At 37.9% G+C, this 21,903-nt stretch overlaps 1 protein-coding gene across 6 annotated transcripts in view; it reads left to right on the plus strand.

Annotated features, from left to right (window-relative positions):
• TMEM62 (transmembrane protein 62) overlaps nt 1-21,903 on the plus strand; it is a 52,333-nt gene that overhangs the window by 14,463 nt on the left and 15,967 nt on the right. Inside the window, exons 1-10 of one of the 6 annotated variants that reach the window (XM_059181311.1) lie at nt 1,886-2,352; nt 2,607-2,832; nt 4,048-4,185; nt 7,198-7,243; nt 14,041-14,182; nt 16,307-16,431; nt 16,566-16,688; nt 18,785-18,940; nt 20,407-20,469; nt 21,172-21,331. In XM_059181311.1, the coding sequence (XP_059037294.1) occupies nt 2,173-2,352; nt 2,607-2,832; nt 4,048-4,185; nt 7,198-7,243; nt 14,041-14,182; nt 16,307-16,431; nt 16,566-16,688; nt 18,785-18,940; nt 20,407-20,469; nt 21,172-21,331 (1,359 nt within the window). In that variant the 5' untranslated portion in view covers nt 1,886-2,172. Of the gene's footprint in view, nt 1-1,885; nt 2,353-2,606; nt 2,833-4,047; nt 4,186-7,197; nt 7,244-14,040; nt 14,183-16,306; nt 16,432-16,565; nt 16,689-18,784; nt 18,941-20,406; nt 20,470-21,171; nt 21,332-21,903 lie in introns of those variants that run through there. The other 5 variants (XM_059181313.1, XM_059181312.1, XM_059181314.1 and 2 more) reach the window with 5 other exon arrangements.

Genomic DNA, 21,903 nt, shown 5'->3' on the forward strand with positions numbered 1-21,903 from the left:
GGAAAATTATTCTGATATTTTTTAAGTTGTTCTAAGGCCTCTCCAAATGCCTGTCATACATGCCATATTGCCTATGTTTTAAATCAAATCATCTCAAATATATCTTCCAAATTTGGTTTAAAGGTATCAATACAGATATTTTTCTAGTGCAACATTAGACAAAACCAAAAACTTTGTTCATACGGACAATGCTCTCCACACATATATCATAGCCCTAGTATTTTTTTGTCACTTGGGTTCCAAATTTTGGCACTAGCTTTTAACTATCTTTTTTTCTTCCCTCAAATATCTAATCAGCTGTCAAATTCTGTAGTTTTGGTCTTCACAGTTGTTTTACATCTGATCTTTCCTTTGTAATCTCAGTGTCACGCTCTCCCATCTTCCTTCTTCAGGACTTTGCAGTTACCCACTGCTTGCAGTCTCAGTCTGTTTGGGCTGCTAAGATGAAATATTGCAGACTGGGTAGGTTGTAAATAACAGTATATTTCCCATAGTTCTGGAGGGTGAAATTCTAAGATCAGGGTGCTAGAATGGTTGGATTCTGCTGAAACCCTCTTACAGGTTGCAGATTGCTGATTTCTCACTGTGTCCCCACATGGTGGAAGGGATCTCTCTATGGTCTCTTTTATAAGGACACTAATTCTGTTCATAAGTGAAGAGCCCATCTCTAAATTCCATCATATTGAGTATTAGGATTTCAACATATACCTATTGTGGGGACACAGTCAGACCATAGCACTAGATTATTCCCAATATTCTTCTAAACAGAGTCTCTGCTATACCTCTCCTCTGTCCAGTTGGTTCCCTGTGCTGTTGCCAGATCTGTCTTCACTCTTGACATTTATACAGGCCTTCCAAAATGTGGCTCAAACTAAAGGTCTGGTTCAATTACTACTATTCCTGTAAGTATACTCTAGGCCCATACAAACCAAAGTACACACTGTTTCCTCAACAGGTCCTACATTTTCATCTTAATGCTTTGATTCATGTTAGGTCCTGGTGGAACGTGCTTCTCCCCACACTATCCCCAGTCTCTGCCACTCAGAAATAACTATCCACGTTCTATATGACACCTCCTTAAACTTTTCCTGATCCTATAGATGGGATCTGTTCTGGTTAAACCTCTTCTGGCCTTTTATATCTTGTTGTCTCTTGTGCCACATGGCATATTGGTCTTACATTAAACTTACTTGTATATTTCTCTTTCCTACCTAAGCTTCTAAATAATGAATCATGGTTCTTTAGCTACTTAGGTTTCGCTATATTTTCTGCTGAGATCAATGCCTTGCTTTCCAAAGGTACACAAAAAGTATTTAATGAATTAAAATAGGCATAACTTCAATATTGGCAACATATCCCAAGAAAATAACTCAAATAGGTGTTTAAAAGGGTGCTAGTTGTATAAAAATGTTTTTCTTTCAAAACAGCATATGTTAATTCAGAATGTTTATTCAGAACATTCTGAACATAAGTAATCCAAAAGTTCAACAATAACAGAATGGTTAGAGATAAATTAAGGGCAGGACCCGAATCTAATTCTTCTCCTGTGACTGCCCATAGGGAGTATTTACAGTTTGTTAAATGGCAACGGGATATTACATAGCCAAGTGCGTAAGAAATCAGGTTTAGAAAAAAATACCTTTACAAAACATACGTACATCTATTGAAAAACCTATGGAAACACGTTGTTAATAATCAGAAGGGCCGAGAGAGAGTCAGCTGTCACATCTGTACAGTAATTTAAATGGCGTCCTTAAACATACTGTGATTCTCACAAGCCTGTGAAGTACGCACGCGAGGCTTCATTAGCTCCGTTTTATGGGTAAGGAAATTGACCCATTGGGGTCAGGAATGATTGACTAAGGCGGAGCCAGGACTTTAGCCTCCGCCTCCCAGACCAGGGTTCTTTCCCCACCACTCCTCGGCAACCTTGATTGGCGCTGGGGGTCTCGGTTTCCTTTACTTCACCCGCATTCCGTTTGCCAACCCAGCCCAGAGACGTGGGCGGCTGGCTGGTAGCAGGTGCCTTGCAAGGTGCAGGTGCGGCGGCTGAGGCCGAGCTGCGCTTTAGGCCCCCGCGACCATAGAGTCCGGAAGTGCAGCTAGAACAGCTCCCGGGGGCGCAGCACCGGCTGAGCCCCGGACTGCAAGGGCCGCGCCCGGGCCGGCGGAATGGCTGCAGTGCTGGCCATCAGGGTGGTTGCGGGACTGGCGGCAGCCGCGCTGGCGGCCGTGCTCTTGGAGCACTATGGGTTGGCGGGTCAGCCCTCACCGCTGCCGCAGCCCCGCGCCTCCAGGAGCCCGCACCCCGCGCCGGGCCCCGGAGCCGGCAACATCTTCTGGGGTCTGCAGGTGACGCAGCGGGAGCAGGGCAGGGGTGGGTGGAGAAACGTCACCACGCGGTGAGACGCGGGCACTTTCCGCCAGGGTGCGACCTCCTCGGCCCCAAACTCCCGGCTGGGGGCTCGTTCTTCCCTGGAGGGGGGTTCGTTCTTGCGGGACATCCTTGCCATTTCCTTCCGCCTAGAGAGAGCTGCATGGTCGCCTGCTGTCCGTGCTGCCTCTTCCTGACTCAGATATCTCTGTTTAATACCTGCTTTCGGCAGATATCCGACATTCACCTGAGCAGGTTTCGTGATCCAGGCAGAGCTGTAGACTTAGAGAAGTTCTGTTCAGAAACTATTCGCATCATTCAACCAGCTCTCGTCCTGGCAACAGGTAGGGAGGGTTGCCGTGCTGTCGCGTTTTTCTATGGTCCGGATGGTAGAATGCTAGCCAGGGCTGCAGCTTTTCACATGGGGAATGTTGGGAACACTATAGCCCCAGACCCAGGTGAGTCCTCCTGCAGGGGAGATAGGACATTGTAATTTCCTTTGCCTATGCATAATTGAGTCAAGATCCAAGACCAATCAATGACTTGCCATAGCAAGGTTTTGTCAAAGCAGTAGAAGCAAGGCTCATGATTCTTCTTAGTATACTGTCTCCTCTATTTGTATTCGTTCGTTGTTATAGTTCTGGATTTAAGAGAATTAGGGAAAGCCCTTTAACCACAAATCAAAAGTTTCCTCCCTTCCTTATCTCCCTCCCCTCCTTCCTTCTCTCTCTCTCTCTCTTTCTTTTGAGGTTGGGGGAGGGGCAGAGGGAGAGAGAGAATCTCAAGGAGGCTCCAGGCCCAGGGCAGAGCTCACCAGGGATCCATCTCAGGACCCTGAGATCATGACCTGAGCAGAAATCAAGAGTGGGAGGCTTAACTGACTGAGCCAACCAGATGCCCCAAAGTTATCTTTTTTTAAAAAAAACTAACTTTCCTTTTTTTAAACAGCATTAGTCAATTCTTAAAGTGACTTAGGACACTTTTCTTCATCTTTTGGTACTTCTTTGACTTGGGTTCTCTAGAATCTTTCAACTCCTATTTGCTCTCTAAATGTGTTGGAGAAAAAGCTAAAGGAGCATCTGTCTTGTCTATTGGGGGATTCATATCCTACCCACCTTACTGAAACACCTCTGCTGATACGATGACTTATCAGTCCTCATTTTATGGAAAACCTCCATTTCAACTGTCTGTTTTGTTTTCCAGAAATTTTGGTATTTCATTGCCCAACCACACCTCCAGATCACTTTCTTGCTGTATAATAACACTTGGTCAGATTACATATTCTGATTTGGGGTGTGGAAAATATGGTTGTCATAGATATCAAGCATCTGCCCAGAGTGTTGGAATTTCTTATAGTTTTCATTTTTGTCAGAGTTTTATGACGCATTTTATACTGCTCTCTTTAAAGATAATTTTTTTCAGAGCCCATTTCTAATATCATGGGAAGTTAAATAGGTACTTGCTAAACTCTGAGAAACAAATAAAGTCCTTTCAAAATAAGAAATTCCTATTTTGTGTGGCTTGCTTTGGACATAGATGGACTTATAAGTTGTTATGCTTATACATGTTAAGTACTTTAAGTATCTTTGTTCCTTCGGTGTGCATTTGAGAACATTTTTTAACCCCCTTGGGTTTATTTTGCATTGTGATTCAAGTCTTATGTAAATCTACAGGAGACCTGACTGATGCCAAAACAAAGGAACACTTGGGATCCAGGCAGCATGAGGTAGAATGGCAAACTTACCAGGGTATTCTGAAGAAGACAAGGGTCATGGAAAAAACCAAGTGGCTTGATGTTAAAGGAAATCATGGTAAGAGTCAACACCCATATATAATTAAAACTAGATTTTTTTTCCTTTGAGAGCCCAGATTCTCCAGTTTGGAATATAAGTTTATAAAATGGGAACTTTGTAACACGGTTTAGTTATACCAAAGCCCACAACTATGAAATACAACTATATTATATGATTTTAAAACTTCAGATGTCACTTCTACCCTTTGAGGGGAAAGTTGGGATGGTCCTTCTTTACATGAAGAAAAGCCTCTAGCAAAACCTGTGTGAGAGGGTGTTTAAAAGTATAACCCATTTTGGGTGTCTGGCTGGCTCAGTTGGTAGAGCATGCAACCCTTATCTAGAGTCATGAGTTCAAGCCCTACATTGGGTGTGGAACCTAAAATCAATCAGTCCATACGTATATACATTCATACCACATACATAAATACATATGTATAAATCAATAGATAAACATTTTGCCTAATAGAAGCTACCACCCATAAGTTTATATACTATATGTTTTATGTAACATTCAAGAAAAGGCAGAACTATGGAGAACAGATTGTGATTGCCAAGGATTGGGGGAGAGGTGGATAGGCTGACTACAAAGAGCCATCATGAGAGAATTATGGGGAATGATAGAACTGTTCCATTGTGGTGGGTACATGACTGTGCATTTGTCAAAACCGAAGGAACTGTACATTCCAGTGAATGAATTTTACTGTGTATACTTAAAAAATTAAAATTACAAACAAATCTCTATGTATGAGGAGAGAAATAGAGATAATCCCTTCACATTTTTTACATTATTATTATTGTAGTGTTAGTAAGGAAATCTCAGCAAAATATCCTAACAGTAAGCTTGTTTGTTTTTATATAGGTTGACCTTCTTATTGGTTGTTAAGTATTTGATCTGCTTCACTTGATTATTAATTGCTGCTGTATGCCTAATTATAAATATTTTTAAAACTATCATTTTAAACAGATAATTCTGTCTGGTGAAATACATAGTTTTGGTTTGATCAGAAAATGCTCTTTATAAATAGTTCTTACAAAGCAGCTCGGAATTATTAATTGAAGATGGGGTATCTGTTTTATAGCTTTCTCTGGTATACCCTGTAAGTCTGGTCCCCAACTTGCGATGGTTCAGCTTATGATGGCTTGACTTATGATTTTTTTTTTAAAGATTTTATTTATTTATTTGAGAGAGAGACAGTGAGAGAGAACATGAGAGGGGAGAAAGTCAGAGGGAGAAGCAAACTCTCCAAGGAGCAGGGAGCCTGTTGTGGGACTCGATACCAGGACTCTGGGATCATGACCTGAGCTGAAGGCAGTCACTTAACCAACTGAGCCACCCAGGTGCCCGACTTACGATATTTTTTAAGATTTCATTTGAGAGCAAGAGAGCGAGCAAGCAAGAGGGAGAGCAAGTGAGAGACAGAGAGAGACAGAGAGAGACTGAGCATGAGCAGAGGAAGTGGCAGTGGGAGAAGAAGACTCCTTTCTGAGCAAGGAGCCCAATGCAGGGCTCAGTCCTGGGACTCTGGGATCACGACCTGAGCCAAAGACAGAAGCCTAACCGACTGAGCCACCCACGCACCCCTTGACTTAACTTTACAATGTATGACTGTGATACACATTCAATAGAAACTGTATTTTGAATTTTGAATTTTTATCTTTTCCTGGGCTAGTGATATGCAGTATGATACTCTGGTGATACTGGACATGACCGCCAGCGTAAAGAGCCATTAACCTTATAACCATTTTGTGCCTGTGCTTTCATTTTGTTTTTCACTCTCAGATCTTCAGCATGAGATATTCAACACTTTATTATAAAACAGACCTTGTGTTAGATAATTTTGCCCAACTATAGACTAATGTAACCATTCTGAGCATTTTTTACGTAGGTGAGGCTAAGCTATGATGATCAGTAAGTTCACTGTATGAAATGCATTTTCTACTTAAATATTTGCCACTTAAAATGGATTTGTCTGGATGTAACCCCATTGTAAGTTGAAGAAGATCTGAATTTACATTTCCCTTTTTTTCCTGACCCTGATTAGTGGCACAGGTCAAATTCTTTAGTAATGAAAAGCAAGCCTGTACATAATAAAAAAGTTTTTCAAACCAAGCTACTGATTTATTTCAAGTAATATATATCAGCTTCTTGTGATTAGATCTTGTGAACAGAGCTCATCCTTTGGAGTTCATGATAATCTAATTTGATTTGTATAAGGACAAATGCTTACTGTATATGTTTATGTTTATGTATTGTGTTAAGATAGGAAGAAACTAGTTTTTATTAAAATTTAACTATAACAGTATTGTTCTCTTACATAGTAAGAGGATTGCATACACAATAATAGCTCTTTTAGCCTACATTGGATTTAACAGCTTATTCTCTGAAGTTATTAGAAATGTAGTGGATTCTTAGAATTCCAAGCTGGTAAGAAATTTTAGTTATTGCAACCAGACAATCAAGCTCTGTGAAATCATTATATTTCCAGGTAAGTGTTCTATAACATCCTTTGCCTTACCTCTTACCATTATATAATTCCTTTCTTATTGAATCTTTAGGATTTAAGAAGAGATGGCCTTAGGTCCTGTTATCAAAGTGATCAGCTGTTTAGAAACACTTAGCATGGATCCATGTATCAGTCATGATTAAAACAGCAGCAACACCGTCCAGTCTTAGAACTGCAAATTGATGTATTCTGAATAGTACATAATATGAAAGTATTTCTTATTCTCTACTAGTACCTAATATAAGTTTCTAGATAAAATGAATCTGTTACCAAATTTTAAAAACGATCAGGCTAATTTATTGGCAGTCTGCCATTTAAAGTGTTATTGAAAGTATTGTCATTCTTCTTTAGTTGTTAAGATGTTTATATTTTTCTTTTTAATATAGATGATGTTTGTTCTTTTTTTTTTCCATGTGCTTTTCTTTCCCCAAATTTTTATTTAAATTCCATTTAGTTAGCATATAGTATAATATTGGTTTCAGGAGTAGAATTTAGTGATTCATTGTTCTTTTCTTTTTAATTAGATGCATTCAACATTCCAAGTCTGGACAGTGTCGAGAATTATTACAGGTACTGTAGTGAACAGAACACAGACCATGAAGTAGTACAAGAGGGGTGCAGTCAAGTCAGTGAATGAGTGAAAACATTTCTTTTTTTAAGATTTTTAAAATTTATTTGACAGAGAGAGATTGTATACCTAAAATGAATATAATGTTATATGTCAATTATATCCATAATTATATCCATAATTGACATATAACATTTTATTCATTTTAGGTATATATTGCAATGACACCCATCACCATACATAGTTAAGAAACTTTTTTTTTTTCTTGTGACTACTTTCAAATATACAATAGAGTGTGTTTGACTGTAGTCACCATGTTGTAGCAGAAGTCACTTAGATTAGAGCTTGTTACCAGAGTACTATGGATTTTAGGAATACTGAGTAACTGATTCTCTGAGCCTCTAGAGTGGGTGAGGAGCTCAGTTGGTCACCCTGGTTGTTTTGTCCATTTATCCCACTATGTCACAGAAATATTAAAATTTTCTTTATATGCCATGAATGTGAAAAAGGCTATGAATATGAAAGGTTCTTTGAGTTAAAAAACCAGCTCTCTGGTTACAATGTGTTCAGGTTCTTTTAGTTGCAGTTTCATTTCCAGTTCTGGGGTATTCCACAGCTTTGTCCTACATTGACCATCACTCAAGTAGTGAGAATTTGTTGAGAGCCCATCATTAGCTGGATAGCATGAGAGATACAAGAGCTAATATTTTAAAATATGGCCTCTACCCTCAAGGAAGTCCAGTTAAGGGAAATAAGAATTGTTTGGGAAACAATTAGAAAAGAACATGAAGGGATGACTGATGAAATGCTACATTATTTGGTACACATGATAATCACTATGAGAAATAGGAAAGGGCAGAAGTTAGTATGGGCTAGACATAGAGGAGACTTTATTACTGAGATATAATTGACATATAGAATTGTATAAGATTAAGATGTACAACATGTTCACGTGATGCATTTATATGTTGCAAAATGAGGACACCATAGAGTTAGCTAATACCTCAATTACCATCACATAATTATCATTTTCTTGTGGTAGGAATAATTAAGATCTAGTCTCTTGGTGACTTTGAAGTTTATAAAACAGTACTTTTGATTATAATTATCATGCTGTGCATTGGATCTCCAGAACTTATATATCTACAAGTTGCAAGTTAGGACTTTATAAAAGAAGCAAAATTTGTGTCCAGCCATAAGAGAAGGATTGCATTTGGAGAAGTAAGAAATTTTGAGGGGTATATTTTAGGCAAAACCCCAGAGTTTTAAGAGCTAGAATGAGCTTTTAGGGACAGTAAGGAAACTGGTATCACCAGAATAAAGGATCATTTTGAGGCCTGGTATGACATTGGATAGGTAGCTTAGGGCCAGTTAACAGAGGTCTTAAGTGACAAGTGTAGAAATTTAGATGTGTTGGATAATGGTTCATAATCCAGTATAGATTCCTAAGGAGACAAGTCACATAATGAAATAATACTTTACAAAGGGCAATCACACAACAAAAAAGAAAAAAGATAGGGATAATAAGCAAAAAACAGGGAGATTGGAGTTTTGTAGAATAGAGGAGCCCTGTAATAGTCCAGGCATGATATGGAAGGGCTATTTCTGAAATGTATAGGAGATATACCCCATCTAACAAAGTCCATAGTTATGGGGACAGTGTCATCAGCTGGAGGGTGGCAGGTCAAACAGCACTGGTTAACATATTATTAGAGTCACCATAACTTGGAGGACAAAGTTGTCCTTTTTCAATGTGAGAAAGGAAAAGGTCGGAGATGGAAATCTTTCATTTTCTTTTTTTTAAAAATTAAATTTCTTTTCAGTGTTCCAAAATTCATTGTTTATGCACCTCACTCACTACTCCATGTAATACCTGCCCTCCTTAATACCCACCACCAGGCTTACCCAAACCCCGAACCCCTTCCACTCCAAAACCCTCAGTTTGTTTCTCAGAGTCCACAGTCTCTCATGGCTCATCTCCCCCTCTGATTTCCCCTAACTCACTTCTCCTCTCCATCTCCCAATGTCCTCCGTGTTATTCCGTATGCTCCACAAGTAAGTGAAACCATATGATAATTCACTCTCGCTGCTTGACTTATTTCACTCGGCATACTCTCTTCCAATCCCGTCCATGTTGATACAAAAGTTGGGTATTCATCCTTTCTGGTGGAGGCATAATACTCCATTGTATATATAGACCATATCTTCTTTATCCATTTGTCTGTTGAAGGGCATCTTGGTTCTTTCCACAGTTTGGCAACTGTGGCCATTGCTGCTATGAACATTGGGGTACAGATGGCCCTTTTTTTCACTACATCTGTATCTTTGGGGCAAATACCCAGTAGTGCAATTGCAGGGTCTATTTTTAATTTCTTTTTTTTTTTTTAAAGATTTTATTTATTTATTTGACAGAGAGAAATCACAAGTAGATGGAGAGGCAGGCAGAGAGAGAGAGAGAGAGAAGCAGGCTCCCTGCTGAGCAGAGAGCCCGATGCGGGACTCGATCCCAGGACCCTGAGATCATGACCTGAGCCGAAGGCAGCGGCTTAACCCACTGAGCCACCCAGGTGCCCCTATTTTTAATTTCTTAAGGAACCTCCACACTGTTTTCCAAAGTGGCTGCACCAACTTGTATTCCCACCAACAGTGTAAGAGGGTTCCCCTTTCTCCACCTCTTCTCCAACACATGTTGTTTCCTGTCTTGTCGAATTTGACCATTCTAACTGGTATAAGGTGGTATCTCAATGTGGTTTTGATTTGAATCTCCCTGATGGCTAATGATGAACATTTTTTCATGTGTCTGTTAGTCATTTGTACGTCTTCTTTGGAGAAGTGTCTGTTCATGTCTTTTGCCCATTTTTTGAGGTGATTATCTGTTTTGTGTGTGTTGAGTTTGAGGAGTTCTTTATAGATTTTGGGTATCAGCCCTTTGTCCATAGTGTCATTTGCGAATATCTTGTCCCATTCTGTGGGCTGCCTCTTTGTTTTGTTGACTGTTTCCTTTGCTGTGCAGAAACTTTTTATCTGGATGAGGTCCCAAAAGTTCATTTTTGCTTTTGTTTCCTTTGCCTTTAGGGACATGTCTTGAAAGCCACATCATGCTATGGCTGATGTCAAAGAGGTTACTGCCTATGTTCTCCTCTAGGATTTTGATAGATTCCTACTTCATGTTGAGGTCTTTTATCCATATATATTCCTACATTTATTCCACATTTATTCCTACCTCACGTTGAGGTCTTTAGAGTTTATCTTTGTGTATGGTGTAAGAGAATGGTTGAGTTTCATTCTTGTATCCATAGTTGTCCAATTTTCCCAGCACCATTTATTGAAGAGACTGTCTTTTTTCTACTGTATATTTTTTCCTGCTTTGTCAAAGATTATTTGGCCATAGAGCTGTGGGTCCATATCTGGGCTCACTACTCTGTTCCACTGGTCTATGTGTCTGTTTTTGTGCCAATGCCATGCTGTCTTGGTGATCACAGCTTTGTAGTAAAGCTTGAAATCAGGCAATGTAATGCCCCCAGTTTTGTTTTTATTTTTTCAACATTTCCTTAGCAATTCAGGGTCTTTTCTGGTTCCATACAAATTTTAGGATTGTCATAAAATCTATCTAAAAAACCCACAGCAAATATCATCCTCAATGGGAAAAAGCTGACAGCCTTCCCTTTGAGATCAGGACCATGACAAGGATGTCTACTCTCGCCACTGTTGTTCAACATAGTACTAGAAGGCCTAGCAACAGCAATCAGACAACAAAAAGAAATAAAAGGTATTCAAATTGGCAAAGGAGAAGTCAAACTTTCTCTTCGCAGATGACAAGATACTTTATATGGAAAACCCAAAAGACTCCACCCCCAAACTACTAGAGCAATTCAGTAATGTGGCAGGATACAAAATCAACTGCTTTCTTATACACTAACAAAAAATATAGAAAGGGAAATTAGAGAATTGATTACATTTACTATAGCACCAGGAACCATAAGATACCTGGGAATAAGCCTAACCAAAGAGGTAAAGGATCTATACTTGAGGAACTACAGAACACTCATGAAAGAAATTGAAGGAGACACAAAAAGATTTAAGAGTATTTCATGCTCATGGATCAGAAGAATGAACATTGTCTTTACTGCCTAGAGCAATCTATACTTCAATGTCATCCCAATCAAAATTCCACTGGCATTTTTCAAAGAGCAGGAACAAACTATCTTTCATTTTCTATTATCTATTTGTATCTTTCATGGTGACTGGACTGGAACTAGGGAACATTTTCAAGGAAGAATTAACAGGACTTTGGGTCTGACTGGTTATCTGGAGGGTAAAGCTATTAGTCACTTGAAGGTTTCTTACATTTATATTTTTGTTTCTAAGCACCTAAACTCTATCTGAATTTTTTTTTCTATCTGAATTTTTTTTTTTAAAGATTTTATTTATTTATTTGACAGAGAGAAATCACAAGTAGATGGAGAGGCAGGCAGAGAGAGAGAGAGAGGGAAGCAGGCTCCCTGCCGAGCAGAGAGCCCGATGCGGGACTCGATCCCAGGACTCTGAGATCATGACCTGAGCCGAAGGCAGCGGCTTAACCCACTGAGCCACCCAGGCGCCCCTCTATCTGAATTTTTAATAAGCAGCATTTTAACAGCCTGAAATATGGACATTACAGGTATATCAACCTGAAGGAAAAAAAAAAGTTTTTTTAAGGATTTTATTTATTTGTCAGAGAGGGAGAGCAAGAGAGTGAGCATAAGCAGGGAGAATAGCAGGCTTAGGCAGAAGCAGACTCCCCGCTGAGCAAGGAGCCTGATGTGAGACTCAATCCAAGGAGTCTGGGATCATGACCTGACCCAAAGGCAGACACTTAACTGACTGAGTCACCCAGAATGACTGAACGAAAAAAAATTTTTTTTTCTCCTAATAACAAACACTCATATTTGTTTATTTACATAACATGGTACTGTGATTTTAAAAAAAAATTTTTAAAAATTTTTTCAGTGTTCCAAGATTCATTGTTTATGCACCACACCCAATGCTCCATGTAGTATGTGCCCTCCGCATCACCAGGCTCACCCATCCTCCCACCCCGCTTCCTTCCAAAACCCTCAGTTTGTTTCTCAGAGAACATAGTCTCTCGAAAGTCAATTATCATATGGTTTCACTTGTGAGCATAAGGAATAATATGGAGGACAGTAGGAGAAGGAAAGGAAAACTGAATTGGAGTGAACAAAAAAAATCTTAAAGCTAAATCTTGATCTTAAGAATCCCCCAGAGAATGTCAAAATCCATAATTTAAAAAATGTTAATAGCTATCATATATTTTAATCTCTATTTTCAAGTAGTTGGTTGATAGTTGATAGTTGATTTTAATGTGTTAAAAATATAAGAAAGGAAATAGTATATGTGAGTATATGTTACTGAGAAAAAAATTGAAATAGAAAATTTTATTTTATTTTACTTTATTTAAAGATTTTATTTATTCATTTGACAGAGAGAGACAGCAAGAGAGGGAACACAAGCAGGGGGAGTGGGAGAGGGAGAAGCAGGCTCCCCGCTGAGCAGTGAGCCTGATGTGGGGCTCTATCCCAGGACCCTGGGATCACGACTCAAGCCAAAGGCAGACACTCAAACAACTGAGCCTTCCAGGTGCCCTGAAAATTTTATTTTTTTAATAGATTTTATTTATTTATTTCAGAGAGGGAGAGTGTGCACATGCGTGAGCCCATGTGACCAGGGGAGGAGCAGAGGGAAAGGGATAAGCAGACTCTGCTGAGTGCCAAGCCCAGTGCCGGGCTGGATCCTATGACCCTGAGATCATGACCTGAGCTGAAATCAAGAGTTGCTGACTTAACTGACTGAGCCAGGTGCCTCCCAAAATAGAAAATTTTTAAAAATACAAGGAAGGGAGGCAGTAGAACTAATTGACTTTTAATTATACTACCTGTGATAATCTATTTTATGATAGATTTAGATGGCTATCAGGGCTCAAATATAGCTCCCTGATAGCACATTAGGTTTCAGGAGTTTATTTGTATTTTTCCCTATGTGCCTTATCTATCTTCTTATAATGTTTTGACATTTGAATAATATAGGTATGTCCCCAATCTATACCTTCCTTCACATTTATTCAACAAATACTAATGAGTTCCTACACTGTGTACTGTGTTACCTACCCTCTCCTGCTGTTCTTCATTCTCCAACCTTACAGACACCTGAATACTGTTAATACTTAGACAGTGAGGACTTTCATTACTGAATGTATACCCCATGTATGTTACAGATGTATTTTTAGGAACTGAAGAAGATTTACTGACCCAGACCTAGCTAACATTTTTCTCCTGGTTTGATGACTTCATCTTTGCAAGGCTTTATTGTGAGTTAAGTCTCTGTAATCCTGTTTCAGGATGCAGATACCTTTCATATCCCATTACTCCAAGAATTCTGCTAGGTACTGTAGTAGGTCCTCACTAAATTTTTCAATGATGGATAAGTACCATTTCACTGGATTTTGATTGACCTCTCTTTAAATGTTCAATGGATTACCTAAACCAGCCATCTCCTCTGCTTTGCTTGATGACCTTGTGTTTGGTTACTTATTAATTAGTTTGCCTAAATCTTTGTAGACAATGGGGAAAAAAAATCTTTAAAATTTCTTTTAATCAGTTTATTGTGAGTAGTTGATGTATTTCTCTGTCAGATTAGGAGATTATCAAAGGGAGGCAAATTTAGTGTGATATACGGGGAGGAATTTCAACTTATTCTTTTTTTTTATGATTGCACTAAAACTTTCCTGTCTTGTATTTTTTAGGAAATATTCTGCTGTACGTAAGGATGGCTCTTTCCATTATGTCCACAGTACTCCCTTTGGAAACTATTCTTTCATCTCTTTGGATGCCACCCCAAATCCAGGGCCTAAGAGACCCTATAATTTCTTTGGAATTTTAGATGAGGTACAGTAAAAATCTACCTTCCTTTTGTAGCTAATCTATTTTGTTTTTTCTTGGATAAATGTGGCTCACTTAAGGTTATCTAGGTAAACCAGTTCTTATCTAGAAATTCTTGCAAAAAGTTTTACTGTGGTTACAAGTATGGCTAGAAGAAATCACTGGCTGCTTGAGCACTATCATTGCTATCCCTGTTCTAGTCCCAAAATCTCATAAAGAAGTACCTCAAATTTTATATTTATTCAGTAAACATTTATTAAATATGTACTAAGTGCAGCATGCTCTTTGCAAGGTGCAGGGCATATAGCTTTTATACTATGGGGTATATTCCTAAATCCCCACAGTTGCCATTTCTAACTAATATACTCTATTTATTTTAATAAAAGAAGGACAACCACTGAAGTAAATAAATTTCCGTTAAAGCAAGTGAGGTGAAAACCATTGCTGGATTAAAACTGTCTAGAAAGTCACATCTGAGACCCTCCCATTTTTCATAGTACAACAGATGTCAGCTCACTAATAAGCGCATGCCTATAGGTAAGGTGTATGTGCCTGCCTATAAGCATACAAGAGCGATAAGATCAAGTCACTTGCCTCTTAGAATATTTACTGTAGTGGAGGGGCATAAGACTAGTGCAGAAATAACTATAATAAAGGGCAGAATTTGCTAAGTGCCGAGAGAGATTCAAAGTGATATGAGGGTTCAGGAGACCTTGAAATCAAGTGAATAGACTATTGTGAGATGCATTGTGTTATACTACACATTTTATTTAATGAAGGTATATTTTGTTTCTCTCCCAACTGTCTTTAGACAGTTTTTTAACTTATTATGTTAAAGCCTACTCCTGAGAGCAGTGTTTTTTAATATACGATTCAAAGATCATCTGCATGAAAATCAGTTGGACTCATAAAATGCAGATTCTCAGACTTTCCCCAAGACTTGTCAAACTAGAAACCCTGAAGGTACGGTCCAAGAATTCATTGCTATAAGTACTATATAGATAATTAATAATATTTATACATGTACAAGTTATTTTTTTAAAATTTTATTTATTTGAGAGAGAGAGAAAGGAAGAGTGCTTATGCATGCGCAAGCAGGGGTATGGGACAAAGGGAGAGGAAGAAGCAGGCTCCCTGCTCAAGGGATGCGGGACTCGATCCCAGGACCCTGGGATCATGATCTGAGCAGTTGCTTAACCGACTGAGCCACCTAGGTGCCCCTGTACAAGTTATTTTTGAAATCAGCTTTATGAGGGATGATTTACATACAATAAAATGCACTCATTTTAAGTGTTTGAAGAGTTTTGACAAAAAATATAGATGCTGGTATACCTGTCACCACAATCAAGATAGAACATTTCTGTCATCCTAGAAAGTTCTCTTTTGTAGTCAGTCTTCACCCCAATCCTAGAGAACCATTGATTTTTCATGGGTTTTCTGTCAGTATAGATTATATAGATATGTAAAGATATATAGATAAATAGATATATAAAGAATTTTATGTAAATGAAATCATATAGTACATACTCTTCTTCTGTCTGGCTTCTTTTGCTCAGTGTAATGTTTCTGTGATTCATCCATATTTTTGTGTGTTTGAGTAATTCTTTCCTTTTTATCACTGCATAACATTCCATTGTTTGGATATACTGATGGTTTCTAGTTTTTGGCTATTCTGAGTTGAGCTATTGTGAACATTCAGGTACAGCATATGTACATCTTATTTTAGAAGTTTAGTTTCAAGTTCCTCTTTATTAATTGCAGTGCAGCATACAGGGCTGAAGAGATCAGTGGTTCTTCTTATTTTCTATAAAGAAATTGCTGTAAAGAATTTCTATTAAAAAAAATGAAAGAAATTTATGCCATTTAAAGATTGTTCTCTATTTCTCAGTTTCCTCATCTATCAAATGCAGCTAATACTTGTCCTACTTAGCACAGAGTTATTTTTAGGACCAAATGAATTATAATGTATATGAAAACAGTTTGAAATTTATACAGGTCCATACAGGCCATTAATTAGTAGGGCTTAGGCCTTAGACATAATATTAGTATAAAACTTCAAGGGAGATGTTTAATCTGTAGATTTCAGCCTGAGCCCTGATTAATGATCCCTCTGTTTTTCTCCCATTTCAGAAGCAGATGGAGGAACTTCTCCTACTGGCCAAGGAAAGTAGTCAGAGCAACCACAGTATTTGGTTTGGACACTATACAACATCCACTATCCTTTCTCCATCACCTGGAATTCGGTCTATAATGAGGTGAGGCAGGCTTCCAAAATAAAAATTGCTTGTAATTCTTTTATGTTTCTCTTGCTCTCCTGAAGAGATCTTTTTATTAGTTTGGCGTAACAAGTTACCTGTTTAACTTATTCTGTTCATGTTTCTTTAATTAGTTCAGCTACAGCATATTTGTGTGGGCACCTGCACACTCTCGGTGGACTCATGCCTGTTTTGCACACGCGTCACCTCCAGGGCACTTTGGAACTTGAGGTGGGAGACTGGAAAGAGAACAGAAGGTAAGGGAACTACCCCACAAAATAAAACTTAAACATGTAAGTTTTGCTAAAACGATAGTTTTCTTATTGCTATCATGGGTGATCCCAGTCAAGGAAGAACTTTTGATTTCCCCTAAGTTTTTAAAGTAATATAGATATTATGTGTGTTGGTGTGAAAAACCTCATTGCAAGAGTTATATTTGCTCTCACTGTGTTACATTGGATTTTCAAGATGCATCCATTTCCAAATGGATCTCAAATTCTAGGCTGCACAAGGATTGTGGAGGAGGTTATTAAAAATAACAATTTGGAGGCCCTGTCTCCACAGAATTTGATTATATGGGTCTGGCTTAGGACTCAAGAAACTGCATTTTTTTTTTTTTTTTAAAGCCCACCAGGTGCTCTATGGACCACACTTATTTTAGAATTGTAAGTGTATCACCTTCTGAACTTTATATCTACCTTGGTAGTCATGACCATGTTAGTGCTTTAAGTTCTTCAAATACACAGTAGTTGGTTTTATTAAGATTAAAGTCTTTCTGTGAGAAAACATAACCTGTTTATCAAAAGCATACAGTATAGTTAAGTATATAAAGAGACAAGAACTAAATACATATTTCGAGAATAAACAAGTACAGTAGCTTAAATATGGAAGAGTATCATCTCATTGTTGAACATTGTTTTATCAATTACTGTTTAATTTATTCACACTCACTTCTCTGAAGATTTTATTCAGTAAATATTTTTCAAGCTAAATATGTTATGTCTATTTTTAACTACTTCCATGAATTAAAAGATAGCTTTACATCTTGTAAGGTACTTACTCATTTCAATTGGCTCTGTTAGAAACTGTCTAAAGGTATGCTTGAAGCCTGTAATTAGTTGGCAACTGTAATTACTTTGAGTTAAGACCTGTCTATTCATGACTGTGAGGTTGTGGGCTGGGCTGGGCTGGGATTGCCTTTTACCAGATAGCCTTCCTAATCCTTGATCACCTTCTTTACTTCTTATAAATGCTATAGTTACAAGTTAAGTGATGTCATGAAACCACTTCCTCTCTTTCTCTTCCCACCTGCTCTCCTGTTGTTCCAACCCTGGGGTTTTACTGAAAGGACCTAACCTTTACCTGCCCTTCTAAACATTTAAGGACCTAACCTTTACCTGCCCTTCTAAACATTGCTTTAGGATAATAGAAGAGCTTTTAAAAGTATATTAGTAATATTAGGCTAGGCTTTGTTGTGGATACAAATAACACAGCAGATGTTTATTTTTTCATATATGTAAATCTGGTATGAGCCAGGGCATCTCTCTTCCATGGGATGACTCAGGGATTTAGACTTCCTCCATCTTAACACCTCAATTCCAGGGCAGGGAAGAGAGCATGGAGAACTTACACCCACTCTTAAGTACTTTGGACCAGAAGTGTGATACATGTCACTTCTGTTCACAGCCCATTGACCAGAAATAGTCACATGGTCCCAACCTAATACCAGGGAGACTGGGCAATGCAGGGGAGCATGTGGAGTATTTGGTGAGCACTATTGTTTCTGCCATAGTCAAATCATTTCTTTTCTCGGTTCAAAAAGTAGAAAATATAAAATTTTGGTTATTCTTTAATGACTCCCTGTACCTCTCACCATGCATTTAGAAAACCAAAATAAATTTTGTTAATTTCTTTGCAATTATAGAAATAAAGGTTTGAAAGAAGAATGAAAGATTTCTGATTGTGTTCATGTTAATATTAACATTTTTGATGAGATGAGGAATGTCAGGTATTAGGCTTATGATGAATGTCTTAGATTCAAAACAGTCTTAAAGTACAGAAACCAAATGAATTAATTTATCAAGCATTTGTTTGGAAATGAAAGGATGCATACTATGTACCAGGCATTGTCCTAGGGCACAGTTAAATTATGTCTTCAATGAGATCCCATTTGTGACAAACATGAACTGTAAAGTGATAGGGACAAGGGAAGAAGGACAGAAACAATATTATTTACTTTGTATAAATTCAAGATCTCAGAAACTATAGTTTTACATTTTTTACATTTGTTCTGTGTATTACCTTCATACCGTCTTATAATACAAAGTGACTAAATTACCTTATTGTCTTCTAGGTACCGAATCTTTGCTTTTGACCATGACCTCTTTAGCTTTGCAGATTTGGTCTTTGGCGAGTGGCCTGTGGTTCTTATCACTAATCCTAAGTCACTCTTATATAGTTGTGCTAGACATGAACCACTAGAAAGACTCCTTCATTCAACACACATCAGGTATGTAGCACTTTTTCAGAATTTACTTCCAGTTTGATATTAATGGAGAATAAGTCAATGTGATTATAATCTCATGTGAAAGCAATGAGAAGCCCCACTTTAATTTTCCCAACAATCTGAACATTATTTAAAGATAAAATGCTTATTGCTTCATTCCCATTCAGTTAAAAAATATTTTTTTAAGCTGTTGAAATTTTTTAAAAAATCCAGAAACCCATAGCCCTACTACTGTCATTTTTGTGTATTTTATTTTCATGTTTTGCCTTGCTGTAATCTCCCTAGCCCCAGAGAGAGCTGTTAATGACATTTCTGACTTTTCCTTCTCAGGCATTCTCTTTGAGGCATGTTTTTACATAATTGTAAAGGTAGGGCACAGTCTGTAAACAATTCCTACTTTTTTTTCTCTCAACAGAGAGAATGCTCTACAATTTTTTCTAACTATTTTCCTATCTTATTGGTGAACTTTTCCATTTATTTTCTATCTTGGGAATGAGCATCTGATGCATGTAGATGCTTTTCCCATTTGAATAATTTCTTTAGATAAAGTTCTAGAGGTGGGAGTCTTGGTGAAACATTATGAATTCTTTTATGACTCTTGATAGAGATTGCCCAATTACTTTTTTTTTAACTAAAATCATTATTCTTTTAAGAAATTGTGGTAAAATATATGGAACATAAAATGTGTCATTTCACCAGCGTTTAGGTGTACAGTTCAGTGGCATTAAAATACACTGATACTGTTAGGCAACCATCACCACCATCCATCATCAACACTTCCATCTTTCCAAACTGAAACTCTGTACCCATCCAACAATAACTCCCCAATTTCCCCCTTTTCCCAGCCTGTGGCAACACCCATTGTACTGGTCTGTCTCTGAATTTCACTATTCTAGGAACATCATATAAGAAAATCCTACAGTATTTGTCCTTTAACTGGCTGACCTTTTTAAAAAAGATTTTATTTATTTATTTATTTATTTATTTATTTATTTGTCAGAGTGAGAGAGAGAGAGAGAGAGAGAGAGAGCGCACAAGCAGGCAGATTGGCAGGCAGAAGTAGAGAGAGAAGCAGGCTCCCCGCTGAGCAAGGAGCCCGATTCAGGATTTGATCCCAGGACTCTGGGATCATGACCTGAGCTGAAGGCAATTGCTCAACGGACTGAGCCACGCAGGCATCCCTAATTGGCTGGCTTCTTGAACATAATATGTTTGAGGTTCCTCCATGTTGTAGAGTGTGTTAGAATTCCTTTGCTTTTTTAAGTCGGGCCAATATTCCTTTGTGTGTATATACAATATTTTGTTTATTTGTCTGTCAATACTTTTGCTTCTACCTTTTGGCTATGGTGAATAATGCTACTGTGAATGTGAGTATACTCAGTTCATATCCCTGCTTTTGGTAGTTGTGGGCATATGTCTGGAAATGGAATTGCTGGATCACATAGTAATTATATGTTTAATTTTTTGAGGAACCACCATACTGTTTTCCATAGCGGCTGTACCATTTTACATTACCACGAGCAGTGCATAAGGTACCCAATTACTTTTTAGAACAGATACTAATTTATAATGTTACCAGGCAAATGACTACAAATTTTATGGCACTCTTATTATTTTTGGATGCTCTACTTTTAAAAAGATGTACTAATTAATCTGGAAAAATGGTATCGAGCTGTTTTGACTTATTTTTTTCGTCAGCAGTGAAGTGACTCTCAGGTATTTTTGATAGATACTGGATATCTGATTCAGACATTGTATTCTCTGAAAGGGCCTGGTAGCCTTGATTCTGTTTGTGCTCTTGCTTCTTGTGGACAGATATGTTGGGAACCAAATGAGTAGATGGATTAACATGATTAGGATTAACATGAGATTAACAAAGTAAGATGTCTAACCAATATTCTTTTCCTATGTAAAAAAACAGGATTTAAGGAGTTTATCAGAAAGAACTTTGGATCTACTCCAGCTTTATTTGTCAAAAGAAAATGATTTTCCTTTCTAAAAAGTATGAAAATAATTTCTAATTTCTCACCAAGTTAGGTTTGCTAAATTATACAACTCCAAAAGCCACCATTCAGAAAGAAACCAGATCATGAATAGTGATCATATAAACAATTATACAGTGTGATGGTTCTGCCTACATTTATATTTTTTTCAGATTATAATAGTTATTCTCCTTTCTAAAAGCAGTAAAAATATCTAAAACCACATGCTTATTATGTATGTTCTCATTTTAGAGTCTTGGCCTTTTCCTTGACCTCCATTACTTCTGTCACAGTTAAGATTGATGGAGTTCATTTAGGGCAAGCTATTCATTTGTCTGGTCCTATTTTCATACTGAAGTGGAACCCACGAAACTACAGTAACAGGACACATAACATAGAAGTAATTGTCCAGGTAAGTTAGTAATTTTCAGCTTGCCATATAAATGATTTGGCTGTAACCACACTAAACTCTGATATGATTTTTTTTTTCAGTCAATTGATAGAGATGAAACTAAGTTAATTAAAAACTTGAGGGGCACCTGGGTAGCTCAGTTTGTTGAGCATTCAACTGTTGATTTTGGCTCTGGTCATGAACTCGGGGTTGTGGGATTGGGCCCTGCATCAGGTTCTGTGCTCCAGGTGGAGTCTGCTTGTTTCTCTCCCTCTCTCTCTGCTCCTTGCCCCCTTCCCTGGCATGCTCTCTCTCTCAAATAAATAAGTAAACTCTTAACAAAAACTTTGAATACACTGGATTTAGTATTTTCTAAAAATGAGCACTGAGGAATAATTCTGTGAGACAAAAAACTAGACTTCTCAGTTTGCACAGTCCCCTCATTTTGTGCCCCAGAAAATCATTCTTTTATTTTCTTTCAACTTTGCCTGGAGTCTTTTAATAACAAGAGCAAATTCCCCAACATATCCAGAGATAATAGAATAAGTCAGAAAACATGTATTTGTGTCCCCTTGCTTTTGCTTGCTATCTCC

This window comes from Mustela lutreola, chromosome 7 (assembly GCF_030435805.1).
Source record: "Mustela lutreola isolate mMusLut2 chromosome 7, mMusLut2.pri, whole genome shotgun sequence".
In the NCBI taxonomy this organism is placed as follows: Eukaryota; Metazoa; Chordata; class Mammalia; order Carnivora; family Mustelidae; genus Mustela; species Mustela lutreola.